At 33.2% G+C, this 17,960-nt stretch overlaps 2 protein-coding genes and 1 pseudogene across 2 annotated transcripts; 2 read left to right on the top strand and 1 right to left on the bottom strand.

The window, feature by feature from the left end:
* The first annotated feature begins 530 nt into the window (after positions 1 to 530).
* Positions 531 to 7,276, top strand: LOC111274618 (ABC transporter C family member 8-like). Its single transcript, XM_022859387.2, has 12 exons — positions 531 to 675; positions 1,153 to 3,092; positions 3,182 to 3,502; positions 3,590 to 3,676; positions 3,766 to 4,386; positions 4,485 to 4,649; positions 4,742 to 5,036; positions 5,129 to 5,343; positions 5,635 to 5,940; positions 6,141 to 6,204; positions 6,420 to 6,659; positions 6,946 to 7,276. Exons 1-12 carry the CDS (start codon positions 627 to 629, stop codon positions 7,071 to 7,073), a joined length of 4,431 nt encoding a protein of 1,476 aa, XP_022715122.2. The 5' UTR covers positions 531 to 626; the 3' UTR covers positions 7,074 to 7,276.
* Positions 7,277 to 9,013: 1,737 nt separating this feature from the next.
* Positions 9,014 to 9,882, top strand: LOC111274617 (abscisic acid receptor PYL2 pseudogene; annotated as a pseudogene).
* A 2,135-nt stretch (positions 9,883 to 12,017) lies between these two features.
* On the bottom strand, positions 12,018 to 13,797 carry LOC111318604 (inorganic pyrophosphatase 2-like). The gene is made up of 4 exons (XM_022921480.2): positions 13,453 to 13,797; positions 13,212 to 13,333; positions 12,913 to 13,117; positions 12,018 to 12,563 (listed from the first exon to the last, which is right to left on the bottom strand). Exons 1-4 carry the CDS (start codon positions 13,597 to 13,599, stop codon positions 12,183 to 12,185), a joined length of 855 nt encoding a protein of 284 aa, XP_022777215.2. The 5' UTR covers positions 13,600 to 13,797; the 3' UTR covers positions 12,018 to 12,182.
* Positions 13,798 to 17,960: the final 4,163 nt, after the last annotated feature.

The raw sequence follows: 17,960 nt of genomic DNA, 5'->3' as shown, positions 1-17,960 counted from the left end.
AACACTAAAAATTATTAAATTATTGCAAGAAACAATTTGCTGCCATAAATTACAAGGAGATAGACAAACAATGAAACAAGTAACTGAAGGCCTTTACTTCAAACAAAGAGATCTGCTCACAACTGACAACAACCAGCTAAAGACATCACAAAAATAGTACTAAATATAAAAAGACAAATCCGTATAAATAAGCAAGCTCTGAGGATTCTTTTATGGTTATGTACTTAAAAATAAAGAAATTACTTTTCTACCAAATCTTTCCAAGAATTATAATAACCTTTCATTATTTTAATGTCATCACATGACAAAGGGTAGGTCATGGCCTACATTAACAGTAATATTAATATTCAACAGCCATTTGCTAGAGGCAAATTGTGTCAGGACTCTTGCATATACAAAGAGAGAAATGACAACAAACAAATTACTTTAAGCTAATATAGAGATCTAATTAGTCCTATAAGCAGCAAAGAAACCAAATGACCAAGCACAAATAGAAAAGGTGATAAATAGGTGAGCTCAAAGGATTCCACAAGTCGCTTTGGGTTTCACTTTTCATTTAATGAAGTATTGGTTTTGAGCTCCTATATAAGAGTGGTGTGGGCTGCAGCAAGAAAGAATTAAAAAGAATGATCAAAGAAGTATCTTCAATCATGACCTCCTTGGGGAGCTCACTTGGTATGTCGCATTCCTTTCGAACTGCATGCATGTTAGTTAATTGTCTTTGTAAGGTTTTATGACATTTTCAGCTCTTCGTGTGGTTCATTAGCACTATCAGATCTTTTGGTTCACCGTGAACACTGAACAAGAACGGTGAAAAAACTACTGATGCATGTTGTTCTTGTTTATATGTACATGTATTGGTGTCAACATATATTTTCTCTTTGGTACTTGAATCTTTTACCTTAAGAAACAAGAGAACAGAGATTTGAGACTGTAAAAAAATGCTGATGCAGAAATGGCAAAGGACTGAAACATCTGTTACTATGTCTACGCATACTTGTTTTTGCTTATTTATTCACTCCTCTTACTAGATGATCGAACCTTAATGTTTCTTGATTTCACAGCTTCTCCTTTTTATTCACTTTCATTTTTTTTTATTCTCTGTAGCATTTCTTGTAGCTTCTGATGTTCTACTGTCTGATGTATATGCAGGGAAAGTTCCCTGGATTTGTGGGGGAGAACTGGATCTTGGTTCTTCTTGCATTCAGAGAACCATATTAGATGTCACAAATATGTTATTCCTTTGTCTCTTTTACCTTCATTTGCTTTTAGTTTCAGTCAAAAAATGTCAAATTGGTGAGAGCAACAGAAAGGATATGATCTCTATAATTGTTTCAATCTGTTCTGCGTTTATTAGCATAGCCTATGTTGCCACAGCTTCATGGAATATAATAGCCAATGATGGATTGAATAATTTAGGGTGGTTGGTTTACCTTGTTAGAGGAGTGATTTGGATATCAGTGTCAGTTTCCTTGCTGGTTCGAACACCCAAATGGATCAAAACTGTCATCTCTTTCTGGTGGATGTCTTTCTCTTTATTGGTTTCAGCCCTTTACATTGAACTTCTGTTACAAACACATAACCTTCCAAGTTTTGACATAATAGCATGGCCAGTAAACATCTTGCTCCTCTTCTGTGCATTTAGAAACTTAATTTTTTTGGTTACTAAAAACAGTGAAGATCAGAGTCTATCCGAACCTCTATTAGTCTCCATGGCGGAGAAAACTCAGGCAGGAATAGGGAAGGCTAGCTTTTTCAGCAAACTGTGTTTTTCTTGGATTAATCCCCTGTTTTCTTTGGGCTACTCCAAAATATTAACTCTTGAAGATATCCCTTCTTTAGTTAATGAAGATGAGGCTAGCTTGGCCTATGAAAAATTTGCTAATGAATGGGAATCCCTGGTTAGAGATAAGAGCTTGAGCAACTCTAACTTGGTTCTTCAGGCCTTAGCAAAAGTGTATTTCAAAGAAAATGTATTGATAGCTATCTGTGCATTCCTGCGGATAGTTTCTGTAGTATCTCTGCCTCTTTTACTCTATGCTTTTGTAAATTATTCAAACAATAGAGAGGACAACAGGTATGAAGGTCTCTCCATATTGGGATGTCTAGTTATTTGCAAAGTAGTTGAATCATTGTCGCAAAGAAGTTGGTACTTTAGTTCAAGGAGGTCAGGAATGAGGATGAGATCAGCTCTAATGGTAGCAGTTTATCAAAAGCAGCTGAAGCTTTCATGTGTGGGAAGGAGAAGGCATTCCACTGGAGAGATTGTGAATTATATTGCAGTAGATGCCTACCGACTGGGGGAGTTTCCTTGGTGGCTTCATTCAGCCTGGAGTCTTGTACTGCAACTTTTTATGTCCATTGGAGTACTTTTTTATGTTGTCGGTCTTGGTGCTCTTCCTGGTTTAGTCCCTCTGCTCATTTGTGGAGTCCTCAATGTGCCATTTGCAAATGTACTACAAAAGTGTCAATCTGAATTTATGGTTGCTCAAGATGAGCGACTAAGACTCACTTCTGAGGTCCTAAATAATATGAAGATCATAAAGCTGCAATCTTGGGAAGAGAAATTCAAGAACTTGATTGAAACTCGACGTGACAATGAATTCAAGTGGTTGGCAAAAGAACAGATAAGTAAAGCTTACGGCACTGTCTTATTTTGGATCAGCCCAACCATCATTTCTTCAGTTATTTTCTTGGGCTGTGCCTATTTTGGGAGTGCACCACTGAATGCTAGCACCATCTTCACAGTTCTTGCAACACTGAGAAGCATGGGTGAACCAGTTACAATGATACCGGGAGCTCTTTCCATTATGATGCAAGTCAAAGTCTCCACCGAAAGAATAAACGCCTTTCTGCTTGATCATGAGCTGAAGAATGAAGTACCAAGAATATCACTGCAGAATTCAGATACAAGTGTTATAATACAAGAAGGCATCTTTAGTTGGGATACTGAATTAACAATTGCAACTCTTAGAGATGTAAATTTGGAAATAAAGAAGGGACAGAAAATTGCTGTTTGTGGACCTGTTGGAGCTGGGAAATCATCAATCTTGCATGCCATGCTTGGTGAAATACCAAAAATTTCAGGAACTGTGAGTTACACAACTAGTATTTTGCTATATTATCAAACAATGGTTTTGCTGCTATCACTGACTTTTTTCCCCTTAATTCTTGCAAATAGGTTTCTTTATCTGGATCCATAGCCTATGTTTCGCAAACATCTTGGATCCAGAGTGGGACTATCCGGGACAACATACTCTATGGAAAACCAATGGATGGAGAAAGATACAAAAGGGCTATCAAGTCATGTGCTCTGGATAAGGACATTGATAATTTTGATCATGGTGATCTCACAGAAATAGGTCAGAGAGGGATCAACATGAGTGGAGGACAGAAGCAGAGGATCCAACTTGCTAGAGCTGTTTATAATGATGCAGATATCTATCTTCTTGATGATCCTTTCAGTGCTGTAGATGCTCAAACAGCCGCAGTCCTATTCAATGTGAGACAAACAACTCAGAGATTAACTCAAACATTGAAAAAAATAAATAGTTCTTTATTTTGCTCAATTTATATTCTATGATTGCAGGACTGTGTCATGGCTGCTCTATGGAAGAAAACTGTAATCCTAGTAACTCATCAAGTGGAGTTTCTCTCTGGAGTTGATAGAATTCTGGTAAAACTCTAAGCTAAAACCATTAATGTATGTTTCCTTTTACCCATCTGTGCTTTACATTTAAGGAGAATGATTTGGTTTCTACCTAGGTCATGGATGGCGGTAGACTTACTCAAACAGGAAGCTATACAGAGTTATTGACATCAGGAACAGCATTTGAGGAGCTTGTTAATGCTCACAGAGATGCAGTGACAGTATTGGGTCCTTTGAGTAATGAAAAGAATGGACAACCTCACAATGCAGATACGCTTCAGGTGGAGGAGTTCAATAAGTCTTACCCTGCTAAACAGAACAGTGAGCATGAGATTTCTGTAATGGATCTACCAGGAGTACAACTCACAGAAGAAGAGGAAAAAGAGACTGGTGATTTTGGATGGAGACCTTTCCTTGATTATATTGTAATATCGAAAGGATATGCTTCTCTATCTTTAGGCATACTAGCTCAGTTTGGTTTTGTGATTTTCCAGGCTGCGGCAACTTATTGGCTAGCAGTTGCCATCCAAATTCCTAAAATAAGTAGTGGCTTGCTAATAGGAGTTTATACAGGAATTTCAACACTTAGTGCAGTTTTTGTACATCTTAGGTCTATTTATTCTGCCCATTTGGGATTAAAAGCTTCTAAGGCCTTCTTCTATGGTTTCACCAATGCCATTTTTAAAGCTCCCATGCTTTTCTTTGACTCTACTCCTGTTGGGAGGATTTTGACCCGGGTAAGATATACTAAGAACATTTGAAACACCTATTTTTACATATCAGCGTTATGTTACATAACAAGTTTCATAATGTCCTTTATACATTTCTCTTTCAGGCTTCATCAGATCTAAGTATTCTGGATTTTGATATACCTTTCTCCATTGGCTTCGTGGCAGCTGGTAGTATTGAACTTGTAGGAGCCATTGGAGTTGTTGCCTTTGTTACATGGGAAGTTCTCATTGTAGCCATTATTGCATTGGCAGCAGTAAAATACATTCAGGTGTGTCCTTTTTGTTTTCTCATCTCTTTCTTTTATTTATTTATTGTAACTTTTTTGCTGATGAAAAATATTCTTTTTGCCTTAAACAAAAGGGGTACTATCTAGCTTCTGCAAGGGAACTAATAAGAATCAATGGAACAACAAAGGCTCCTGTTATGAATTATGCAGCTGAGACTTCTCTTGGGGTGGTCACTATAAGAGCTTTCAACATGGTGGACAGGTTCTTAAAAAACTACCTAAAGCTTGTTGACACAGATGCTACACTTTTCTTTCTTTGTAATGCAGCCACAGAATGGCTAATTTCAAGGATAGAGACACTTCAGAATCTGACCATGTTCACGTCTGTATTTCTCCTTGTTCTACTTCCAAAAGGCTATGTAGCGCCAGGTAGCATCCGTTTCTAGAGAACAATCTATTTTCATTCGAAGAGTTTAATGTTCTAAGCTGTGAAATTTTCTCCCTTAATCTGTTATCCACAGGACTTGCAGGGCTTTCTCTTTCTTATGCTTTGTCAATAACTAGCACACAGGTTTTCTCGACAAGATGGTATTGCAACTTATCAAACTACATAATTTCAGTTGAACGGATAAAACAGTTTATGAGCATACCAGCAGAGCCTCCAGCAACAATAGATGACAAATTGCCACCATCATCATGGCCCTCCGAGGGTAGGATTGAGCTGCAAGAGCTCAAGGTGAGTAAATCAGTAGATTAATCAAGCTGGTCCTTTAAGGAAATAAATTCAATACAAAATGGCTTATCAGGAGTGGAAAATTTGTCATTTTCTTTCAGATAATAGGAACCTTGAATCCTGAATAATCCCAGCCAAAATCATTAGCAAAATATATCAACTGATTCTCAAAATCTATTTGATCCATTGAAGCTGCTTCATAGGGCTCCACTATATATGTCTGCCTTCTATATATTGCTGCATCATATACAAATGATGCTATGTTTGGATCATTTGACTTATGCATCGCTGCAGATAAGATATCGTCCAAATGCTACATTGGTTCTCAAAGGAATCACCTGCACATTCAAAGAAGGGACTAGAGTAGGAGTTGTAGGAAGGACTGGAAGTGGAAAATCTACGCTAATAAGTGCCATGTTTCGTCTAGTGGAGCCTGCAAGGGGTAAAATTTTTATAGATGGACTTGATATATGCTCTATTGGTCTGAAAGATTTGAGAACGAAGCTTAGCATTATTCCTCAAGAGCCAACTTTATTCAGGGGCAGTGTTCGAACTAACTTAGATCCTCTAGGCCTTTATGCAGATGAAGAAATATGGAAGGTGAGACTACCGGCTTCATACACAAATATAAATATGCTAAAAAGTGTTTCTTGTTTTATTCTGCCCCCGCCCCCCCCCCCCCCCCCCCTCTTTTTCTGGTTGTGTTGCCTTTATAAAGTTAAAGTAGCTATACTTCATTACTTCTAGTACTACTGCATAATAGAATATTAATTGTATGCTTGATATGTTTTTATTTGTAGGCTTTGGAAAAGTGTCAGCTTAAGGCAACTATCAGTAATCTCCCAAATAAGCTAGACTCATCAGGTGAGTTGATTCCAGCAACTAAATGGTATCTCATTAATGAAACATATACAAGCGAATTGTATCATGAATTTATAGCTTATACATGTATTTTCACTGATAATTAAGATGACCAATCAAGGGGGAAAATGTTTCCATATGCATCTTCCATTGAATTATGCACAACTTAAAAGCAATTGCTGATATTGCCTGACTTTTGTTGGATCAACCTTGAACAGTAAGTGATGAAGGGGAGAATTGGAGTGTGGGACAACGACAACTCTTTTGCCTTGGAAGAGTCCTACTTAAGAGCAATAAAATCCTGGTATTAGATGAAGCTACAGCTTCAATTGACTCCGCAACAGATGCTATTTTGCAGAGAATTATCAGACAAGAATTCTCAGAGTGCACAGTCATAACAGTGGCTCATAGAGTTCCAACTGTAATTGACAGCGACATGGTTATGGTCCTTTCCTATGGTATGCTCTTTATCATCTACTTTACAAAGAAATGTTTATCAATAAACTCTTACGCTATATTTGACAGTTAGGGAAAAAAATGGGGGAGAAACTATTATATATTTCCTCTGCATCCATCTCTCCTCAATTTCCTTGCTTAACTGTCTCCACCCAAAGACTACAGTTTTAGCTTAACAACATTCCTGGACCATTAAGTGCATGAAAGATAATAGACAGTTTTAGCAATTATTAGGCTTTTGGTGTTAAAGAAAACTTACTGAAATCATGGGATCGCTTGGATTTGCAGGTAAATTAATAGAGTATGATGAACCTACAAGACTTATGGGGACAAACTCCGCCTTTTCCAAGCTTGTAGCTGAATACTGGTCAAGTTGCAGAAGGAATTCCTCCCCAGCTTTCAGCGGTTATCTGTGATGTGATAATTAGATATCCATGATTACATCATGCTTTTGTAGCTTGGAGCAATGACAAATCATGGGATGGCCCTCAGCTAAGTCCCTGTTTATCATTATCTAATTTAATAGTGGGATTAGGTAGTCTTATACTTGAGGTATATTCAATTTGTCCTGCAATGAAAATTATTAGTATTACTATTAAAATCATATTGCTTAAAGCATGAGAAGAACATCTGAAACTCCCAAGTTGCAGGCAATGCTAAACCCAAAAAGAAAACTACACAAAAAAAAAAAGAAAAAACCAAATTTATTGAAGAAACAGGAAGTTATTATCCCCAGCAGATATCGGCTAAACCCAAATTCAAGGACACAGAAACAAATAGGAGCATAATAGTTTTCTACCCAATGGATTCATAAAAGCCTTAAAAGAATCGGTTAGAGTAGCACAATGCATGGCCCTTTCAGTCCAGAGATTATTTCTTCATGGGCTTCAAGATTGTAGGGCCATACCCATTTGCTTAGTCTGCAGTTTGCAGTTCTAAATATATTTATTTAAAAAAAGTGGCATTATTGTGCTAAATCAAGTCATTATTGTAAACAACTAGATCAATATCACTTATTTATAATCATAAAATATTAAATTAATAGCCTTTCTAGTAACTTAAATCATAGATGTGCTAAATTTACTCAAAGAAGGTTTTATGCTTTTTTTTTCTTCTATTTTTTAAAGGTTCTTTAATTTATATTCTCATATTATTTTTTTAGTACTCTATTATTATGATAAAATTATTTTGTGTCAATAGATGTAAAAATTTTTCACTTAAACATATTTTTTTTGAAAAAAATTTAGTTAGACATATTCATTAATATACTATATACTAATAAAAGTATATTAATAATTAACGTATTCATATGCAATGTAACGTTCATGATCATATAAAAATATATTTAAAACAAAAAACAAGAGATTCTACTTTTGGTAAACAAAGAACAGTTAAGGAAGTGATTGTCCACAAAATAGCACAAGTTGTAGTTTTCTTCCCAAAAAAACAAATATGCTTCACCTCAATTGACCACATTTATACCTTGTTTTTGGTCAATCATACAAATATATACCTTATTATTAGTTATAATATATATATATATATATATATAATTGAAGGAAATGAAAGTCCACACCATTATATATACATGACGCTATAGTCCACCAAAACCAACAAATAAAGAAATAACTAAATGAAGCACTTGTGAATTACAATTAATCAACTTGATTTAGAGAGATTTCGATTCCGCCATTTCCTTCAAACTTTAATATCTTTCAAATGCCCACTTGCATAATTGTTGGCTTTCTTTTATTAGAATTACGTCAACTTGCAGCAGTTTTTACTTGTAATTCCTCTCATCCCTATAAACCAATTGGAAAATAATCATATTGAAAGAGGAAGGTAACATTTATTAATTCTTAATGGCATATACTACTATATATATATATAAGCACTTGGCTAGTCACTCCCTATTATACATTTTTTTTCTTAAAGTACTTTACATAATCTTTCAAGAAAAAAGGATGAAAACAATAAATCCAAGTTGGTAATTGGTAGGGAAATTTTAGGAAAATACTTGGAGTACCCGTAATATCTTTCTCAAGTTCATATAATTTAGCCAAGTTGAAAATGCTGAGTTCCCATCTCTCTTCTTTCAACACCATCTCCTTTTTCCCCGTTAAAAACGAAAATGCTACAAGTTCACCAATATTGTAAAATTGTTCAATAAAAAAAAAAAAAACCATATATATATAGTTGAAACTCATGATTAATCACCCTAAGTGTTTCTTGAAATCTTTATATTTTAAGGAAAATTAACCTTTGGAATAAGTTTTCATGGCCTAGGAGTAAGTGATGATGTGATTAACAAATTCTTATTAGTTAAAAAAAAACAAAATAATATATATTTGATCAAATAAGAGATTGTACCGTATAAGAAAAGAGAATAAATCCTCTCCCACCCTCCTCCACTCTTTTCCAACGTCCCCCATCACCAAAAATTTCTTCTCCAAGCAAAAATCTCTCAAACCAGCTTTAAAACCAAAAACAACCCCCCATGAACCCTAATCTTATAGCTTGTTACAATAATCTAACCAAAGAAGAAATCTCCAAGCTTGAGTCCATCATCCAAACTCACCATACCTTTCCTCTATCCTCAAACACATGCACGTCTTTAATAACACAACGTATAAACGCTCCCCTAAGCCTTATATGGCCATTCGTACGCGATTTCGGAAACCCTAATAACAACAGGCACTTCATCAAGAGTTGCTCAATGAAAGGAGATGGAAGAGCTGGAAGCATAAGAGAAGTTACGGTTATATCAGGCTTACCGGCGTCCACCAGCACCGAAATACTAGAGATATTAGAGGATGATGAACATTTTTGAGCTTTAGGGTTGTGGGGGGAGACCATAGGCTGAAAAACTATAGAGCAGTGATATCGGTTAATGAGTTTAGGGAAGGAGGGAATAAGGCTTATAGCACTGTTTTGGAGTCTTATTGGGCGGAGATACCTGAAGGGAACACTGAAGAGGACACTAAGATGTTTGTGGATATTGTTGTGAAGTTGAACTTACAAAAACTGGCAGATGTAGCCATGGCAGCTTTAACAAGGCATGAAATAAAAGTTCCTTCATAGCAGCAGCCTTGTCAATGGAGAATGATATTGTGACGATCAAATTAGATATAATTAATGTATGTATGGTAGGATGATAATGAAAATTATAACTTTAACACATTTAATTTATATTATGAATTTTAAGAGGTGATATTTAGTATTTAAGATATTTGAATCTCCTTATTTGTAATTTTTAAAAAAACTTTACATTGTAACTTTTTTTAAAAAATTTCAAAATGAAACAATTGTTTTTTTTTTTTTTTTTATTGTTAGTGAGAATTTTTACTCTATTTATATTTATCTAACCCCATTTGCAATTAGTTTTAATTTATCAATAATAAAGAAGTGGAAAAATATGAAAATTTTCTATATAAATTAACACTATAATCATAATGTACTCCAAAGATTCGGCATAAATATTTTAGATAGGGAGCTAGCCTTGGTGAAATTTTTATTCCATACATGAATAAGAAATAATTGTGGCTACGGACGATAACCTCATTGATTAGGCCGCCGGCTACCCTTCATCAGGTCTGCTGTCCCAATAAATGTTCAGTAAGGTAAGTTAAAGACGGACCCCCAACCTGGATTTGCAATCTGTAAGGAAGAGAACAAAGACATTTTTGCTGTCTTCTCACAAAAGGAGAGAAGATGAGAAAGAATTACAGAACTTAAAATGAAAAGTTGATTAATGCTATGTCCCAAGCTGCAGTATAGTATAAGTGTGCATGAATATATGCAAAATAAGCAGAAAGAAGTCAACAAACTCTTCTGAATGCACCATTCCGACTCGCCTACAGACAGCCACGGGGAAAAGGACAGAAGAAGAAGAAGAAGAAGAAGAAGAAGAAGAAGAAGAAGAAAAAGAAGAAGAAAATTGTTCCAATATTCTGTTTTAGATATGACTACGATAAGTCTTTCATTGGACATGATCAGACCCGCCCATGGGCCATGGACTATCGTGTTTAATTTGGTTCTTAAAGTTGGATGATTAATGGGCCTAATATCCGATCCAAAACTATTACCGTTAGATGTCACACCCTTCCGTTCCAATAATTTTAAAATAAATGATTTTTATCTCTCAATAATTAAATATATATTTATATTACTCATAAAATGTATCACGATATAAATGACATTAACTTAATTAAAAAAAATAAAAAAACAAATAAACGTCTCGTATCTTTCAATTTTTATATAATATCCTTTTTGAAAGAAAACCACCTACTTTTATCTTAAAAAAACTACCCACTTATCTTTTAATAAAAAAAACATCGTAACTTTTTCTTTTCTTCCAAAATATTTTTATTTTCATTATTTTTTTTCTCTTCCACCATATATATATAAATATAAATATATATATATATATATATATTATCGAAGTGTGAAAAGATTCGATTTTTTAAAAGAAATTAAAAATATAAGTGAAATCTCTACAGGTTAGACTAGGCTGCTAAAGATGACAAAATAAAAAAATATAAATTTATATAATTATTTTATTTATTTATCCAATTATAATTAAAGAAACTTGTATAAGCACTAAAAAAATATTACTTTATGATCTATTAACTAAAACTAATTAATTAACATTTATACACAAAAAGAATGTCACAACGAGATTCATGTGAAACAAATAAAATATAATTAAAACATTCTCCAAGATCAATTAATTGAGCTATTAAAGTCCTTAGGTGGGATACGAATTAAAAAACATTTGCTTGATTTTATGGACACATTGGATGGTTGAGAATTGGGAGCTTTCTACTTTGGAGACATTGTTGAATACATATATTGTTGACAGCTTTATATGGTAATGATTGATCCAAAAACAAATCCATGAATGCTATGTGTCAAAAAAAAAAAATAGCATCCCCATTTCCTCATGCTTTCCTTATTTGATATATATATATATATATATATGTTTTGAAACATTATGATAACATTTCTTAACTAATTAAGCTTTTGATGAAATGGTTAATAAAATAGATAGATGTGTTTTTCTAGAAAAAATACTTTACTGTATTCATGAAGTTATATTCAAGTATCATTTATAATCTAATTTAATTATATTATGCAACTAGCTTTAAAAAATAATATCTAATGGATTAAATTCAAATCTTATCTCTAGAAATAGATAAAACAATCAAAAAAGAAATTAACATATAGTTAAATAAATCTTATATAAATTGAATCAAATCTATGTAGAGGACTTGAACATAAAATCTTAAGAGTCTAAAATCTCTTTTTTATCATTAAATCAAAACCTCATCAACATGAAATTAATATAAAAGTTAATGCAATTCCAAGATAAAATTACTTTTCATAATATGTTATTTCGATAAAAAAGTACACAGCTATTCAATTATTTGACGTTTTTCAACTAATAAAACTACAGATTACTGCATTCTACTAGAGCTAAAAGACATGAAATTCTCAGAAACTAATTTGACAATCTTTAGTGAATTCTAATGTGGAACCGAGAGGGTCTGTGAGAAGGCTTCACTGGCAGCGCCTGGCATTAATGTTTGTAGTATGCAATCTGAATACAACTGAGCTGTATTGCCAGCATTAATGTTGTTCTTGGCAATGGAAATCCTGCTAACAAGGTGAAGCAACACATGCTCAAAGTCCTCTCCATTGCTCCATTCGCAAACTTCTGCTCTTATTAGCCTCCTGTTTTTGCAAATCAAGTCCCAAACTGGGAAATTTTTCCTTGGCATTACATAGTCTCCATCACCAAGCTTCAAACTTGGGCAGAAATCACCCATCCCATCACCGAGGTAGATTATTTTTGGTTTCTTCTCCTCCATGGTTAGAGAAGCTTGAATCCTTTCAATCACAATACCCTATATACCATGAACGAATTAAACCATGCATAGTCAATTAAAATAAGTAACGTTATATATATATATATATATATATATATATCCTGTAAACAGCTAATCATGCTTTGGATTGATTATGTGTAAGTAAAATTTTCCAGAAATCATGTGACTTGTCATGATCCACCAAAGATTGTTCCTTCTATATAAAACTATGATCCACCAAAGATTGTTCGTTCTATATAAAACTATGTTATTAAAACGCTACGAGGAAGAATTAGAAATGGAGAGGTGAAAAGCTTTCAGATGCATGTGTCAGATAAACATTCTCACGGTCTTATTTTTTGCAGGCAAGAAAGGCAGATTTATATACCTTGCACATGTTTGGAGGGCATGGACTATCGCATCCGTGAGGAGATTTAGTAAAATCATGGTGAGGGAAGATCCTTAGCCTGCCTTCTGCGTCAACAAAACCTGGGTTCGTGTTGATCTCTGAGAAATATTCTCTCAGGCCATGATGCTCCAAAATTGTCTCGATAAAAAACATGTTCGCATCACTTACAATCTTCAAATCACACCTGAAAATAATAATGCCATTGCCACCGAAAATTTCAGTAATTTTCTAGTTAATTAGAAGACCAAAAAGGAAGAGAAATTAAAATGTAAACATACCCTAAAGCATGAGCTGATTTAATGGCTTGTATGATTCGGGGATGTATCGGAGTTCTTTTCAGAACAGCTACAATGTCGTCAATTTTTGTTCCTTGTGAATGAAGTTCCTTCATCATTTGATCCTGTAATATTTGTACATATATGGAAAAATAACAATGATTAAATCCTTGTTCTTACATTTGGAAAATTAGAAGGAAAAAGAAAACATGCAACGGGAAAAAAAAAAATAGTAATTAATTACCATAAGAGAGTTCCAAGGCATGGTAGGGAGGAGTTGATTGAACAACTCGGTAGCACCCAACTCATCCAATACCCAGTTATCGCTATCACAATTGATGATCGTTTTATCGAAATCGAAAATCACAACTATGCGGCCTAAAGCTGCCATATTGATGATGAACAAGGGAAGGGTTTTGCGGGACAAGACACAGAAAGAGAAGGATATTTGATTGAGGTTTACGCTATGTTATGGGTTATAGAACCAACGGTTGGGAGGGTATTTATAGAAAGAAAGATGGTTTTTATGACTTTTGAAAATATTCAATTTTTTTGTGTGATATTGGCCGTTCGATGTGTTGACAATTGAAAGATCTAATGGTTGCAAATAAAATAATACTAGTCCCATTTTTTTTATTATTGTTATTAGCGAACTGCTTTTATGGTAAAAAGGTGGGAATATTGAGAATATGCCAAGGGAAATACCTTCGAAAAAGGGCATAAGCAGAGATATATGTTCGGATTTTGAGTTACATAAGATAATTTATTTATAATCACTTTTCACAATAGCATTATTTTTCTGTTTATAAGATTTAAATTAACATTTACCTTTAAGTTAAAATTTCGAAAACTTTCTAATATTCAGATTTTCTGTTTGTCTGGCCAGCTTTTTATTAGGTTTCTTGGCCTAACCTGGGTAGCAGTTGTAACAATTATGGTAATTATTCGTATTGTTTCTGGTGCATAGAGTAAATAACAAAATGGGTAATCGTGATTCAATGTTCTTTTTAATGTTTTGACTCCATTATATCTTTTTTGATTTGTGGTCATGTTTGTTCTTAAGCATATATTATTTATGCTGACAGATTGTGGCCATGAAACCAGAATTGCAAACAAATGTTGCTTTGCTGGTCTTGCCCCTTGTTTTTTTCTCTTCATGATTCGTTATCTCAGGGAATAAAAAGTTTTGTTTTTTCATTAATGATTTGTTATTTCATTAATCATTTGGACTAAAAAGTTTTGTCAGTTCTTATCAGTGGAAGGATTATTCACTGAGAATGACAAATTTCAGACGTAAAAAGATGCTATATTTTTCCTATTTGTTTATTTCTCACCTTGAATATTTTATCTAAATTTGGTTGCTGATTGAGGTGAATGCAGCCTTGTACAATATTTTGAGCAGACAAAGATGGCTATCTAATTGCCACTAGTAAATTTCTTGACAACTGCTGTCCGCACAATGGCTACGCTGAATTTACGAAAATATAAACAGGAGGAGCATTTAATATTGACAGGTAAATAGAAGCCCATCTTTTCAATTGCTTGTCGGTCTACTATGCAGAAGTAGCCAAAAAACCAATCCAATAAACACCAAAATAAAATGTGATAAATCTTTAGAATGCAGGGGTTGTTTGACGGCATCTCCTATATGGAATAGCTGAAGTGAATGACAGCAGGGTTTCACTTCATGAAGTATTTTTTGCCAAAGCACATAGAGTCTTAACTCTGAACTGATATGGTTCTGGTGTGATTACCAAAAGCTTGACAGACAAATCTCCAACTATGGCTTCCTCGAGGACCTTACTTGGTACACCCCCATTTCTTCATTTTCAATCACCTGTTTAATTAATGCATATTGGATTTTGAGCATTCTACTTCTTCTTGGTCTTGCATGAGCATGTATTGCCTTTTATTGTGCTTCTTCTTTAAATCTCTATGTATACATTGATCTGCTCTTTCTAGTACTTGAAGACAGCACGTATAGACTTCTCACAATTCAAAAGAGAAGACTAGAATGGCATTGTATATGGTAACATAATTCGTAAGACGGCATCATGGACCATCTTTATCTATTGTAATGGATACGATATGTTAGTTATCTATATTGCAATCTTCCTATTTGAAGTTCTCTTCCAAATGTTCATGTCCTGCCCTTTCTTGATTTCTTTGTTTTTTTTTTTTTTTTTTTCATTTCTATTTCCTTTCCCATACGACGAAAATATGCTAATTCTAAATCCTGTGATGGATATGCAGGGAACTCTCTTTTATTGGAAATAATGACTCAAATCCCATAAGAGATTTGTTTGGGATTTGTTTAGGATTTGTTTGAGATTTATCAAATATTGTTTGATGGAAAAGAAGACTTGTAAAAGAAGAATTCTAAGAGAAAGAGAATTCTTAATATATAAGTTTGACTTGTAAGAGAAGAATTCTAAAAGGAAATGAATTCTTAATAAGCAAATTTGACTTACAATAAATGAATCTAAGAGGAGAGGATTCTTAATGGGCAAGTTTGTATGGTTATAAATAGGTGAAGTCTCTACAGGGTTAGATATGAGAAAAAAATGAAGAGAGTTGTAGGATTTTGTGAGATAGAACCTCATTGGAGTATTAGGGCTCTACGTCTTATGAGTGTGTATATTTATTTGTAAGTGGACTAGAATAGACTGAGAGGGTCCACATAGCTATGATGTATGAGAGCATATGTGTATGTGTTTGGTTATGTTGAAAGGGTGCATAAGAGTTTGAGTTTGTGTTTGTTTGGGTTGAGAATACTCCATAAGACTAGAGGAGATTGAGAGTATCTTATGAGTATTGATTGTTGAGTGAGGTTGATGATTTGATGTATGTTTGTAATTCTCTACAACTAGTGGATCTTGTTTCTCATCCATGAACGTAGGTTGATTAGACCGAACCACATTAAATTATTGTCTCTTGTGTGTTTGATTTATTATTTGATTTTACTTTCGTTGGTGTGATTAGATTGAAGGCTTTTAGCCTAACAAATAGTATCAGAGCTGTGGTGTTCTCCAACAAGTGGTATCAAAAATAAAGTTTCGAAACGTGAGAAGAGTTGAAGATTCAATATGTGAAAAAAATTGAAAGTTTGATCAACTAATTAGGATATGAAATTGGGACTGGGTATTACATATTCCCTATTTAAAAAAATTTGGTCTTCCAAATTCAAAATCCGGATCTCAAAGTTTTTTTGTGTTTTAATTTAATGTCATATAACATCCTCTTATTAAAATCCATGATGTATCACTTTAATAGTTTTAATCAAGTATTTTCCTTATTATTTCTTATATAGCCAAATCGATATAAACTCCACTATATAAAATATATCCGTTACAGCTTAATAAACAAATATTCTAAGTATCCAATCTCAATTTTTGTTCCAACATCCAATCACAAAACATAACTATTGTGCAAATTTTACATACTCGAAACATAAATGATACTCAACTTAAATCATAGTTAGGTAAAATCACTTTAATGTAATTTCGACTCTTCAAATGATTCTTTACTAACAAAATCAATCATAACATTTTTACTACAATTTCACAACTCTTGTAAAATCTCAAATTTTTAAATGTCAAAATCTATAATCTATTTCTTATTAACCTACAATCAGTCTCCAATTTAAAATAATTCATTATTTGTTGAATTAGCAATAATTTGAAATCCATAACTTACATCGAATCATGTTTTCGTTGTGCACTTTGATATCATTCAAATATAATCCAAAAACATTAAATTGATTTTATAATATTTCTTGCACCAATAAAATCAGCTGTCCATAACATCCTTTACAATGAAGTTTCTAGTTCATTCTCATAAAAATGTTCACATATGTCCATAAATCCTAGTAACAACATCACCAAATAACTACCTCAAAGAAATCATATATTGATTCTTTTTTTTTCTATCATAATTTTTTTTTAACCACTGGAAGACTGTGATAAATGTAAAACCAATACAATTGATTACATTCAAAATTCACCACAAAATCTAAATATAAACTTCGAATTCATGATAAAACTCTTTGTTCACATATCATTACTTTTCAAATTTCAATGATCAAATTTCACATAATCATTTCACTATTTAACAGACTTATAACCATCTAATACACTAAATTTTCCTTCAAGAAAGTATATTATTTATTAACTTCAAATCAATGTCAAAAATCTATTTACAATAAGGAATCTTTTTGCCAAAATTTCAATCCATATATTTTAAGAGTATAATTCATATAAAAAATGCAATTATAAAACCACCCAAAATATATCGCTTTATATCGTAATTTTCTTAAATTCTTTAAAATTGCATCCATACTCCAAATCCTTGAATGACAAAATCGTAAATGAAGTTGACCTTATCATTACAAAAGCCATTATGTGTACTTATTACATGTAGTTTTTATACACAAAATAAATCATAAGCCCATAACAAGTGCAATCTCTATAAAACATTATTCATCAATTCTCATATTGCCCTTCAATTTAAAATTATAATCACATCTTAATCATATTGACCACTTTAAATTCCAACCACTCCAAAGAAAAATTAGAGAGATCGACTTTAAATAATTTCATGGAACACCAAGTCACATAATTAAGCTTACAATTTCTTCTTTTGACTAACAAAATATTTCTTATCAATATAATCATCGTAAATTGTAATGAGGATCAAGACAATGCTACAGATCATATCCCACGTTTCTTAGCATACAAATTCAGACATAGTCCA

Source organism: Durio zibethinus, chromosome 26 (assembly GCF_047325235.1).
Source record: "Durio zibethinus cultivar Kanyao isolate XHJ-2024 chromosome 26, ASM4732523v1, whole genome shotgun sequence".
Classification (NCBI taxonomy): Eukaryota; Viridiplantae; Streptophyta; class Magnoliopsida; order Malvales; family Malvaceae; genus Durio; species Durio zibethinus.
Note: the sequence above shows the minus strand (reverse complement) of the source record. Positions and strands in the feature narration are given on the sequence as shown.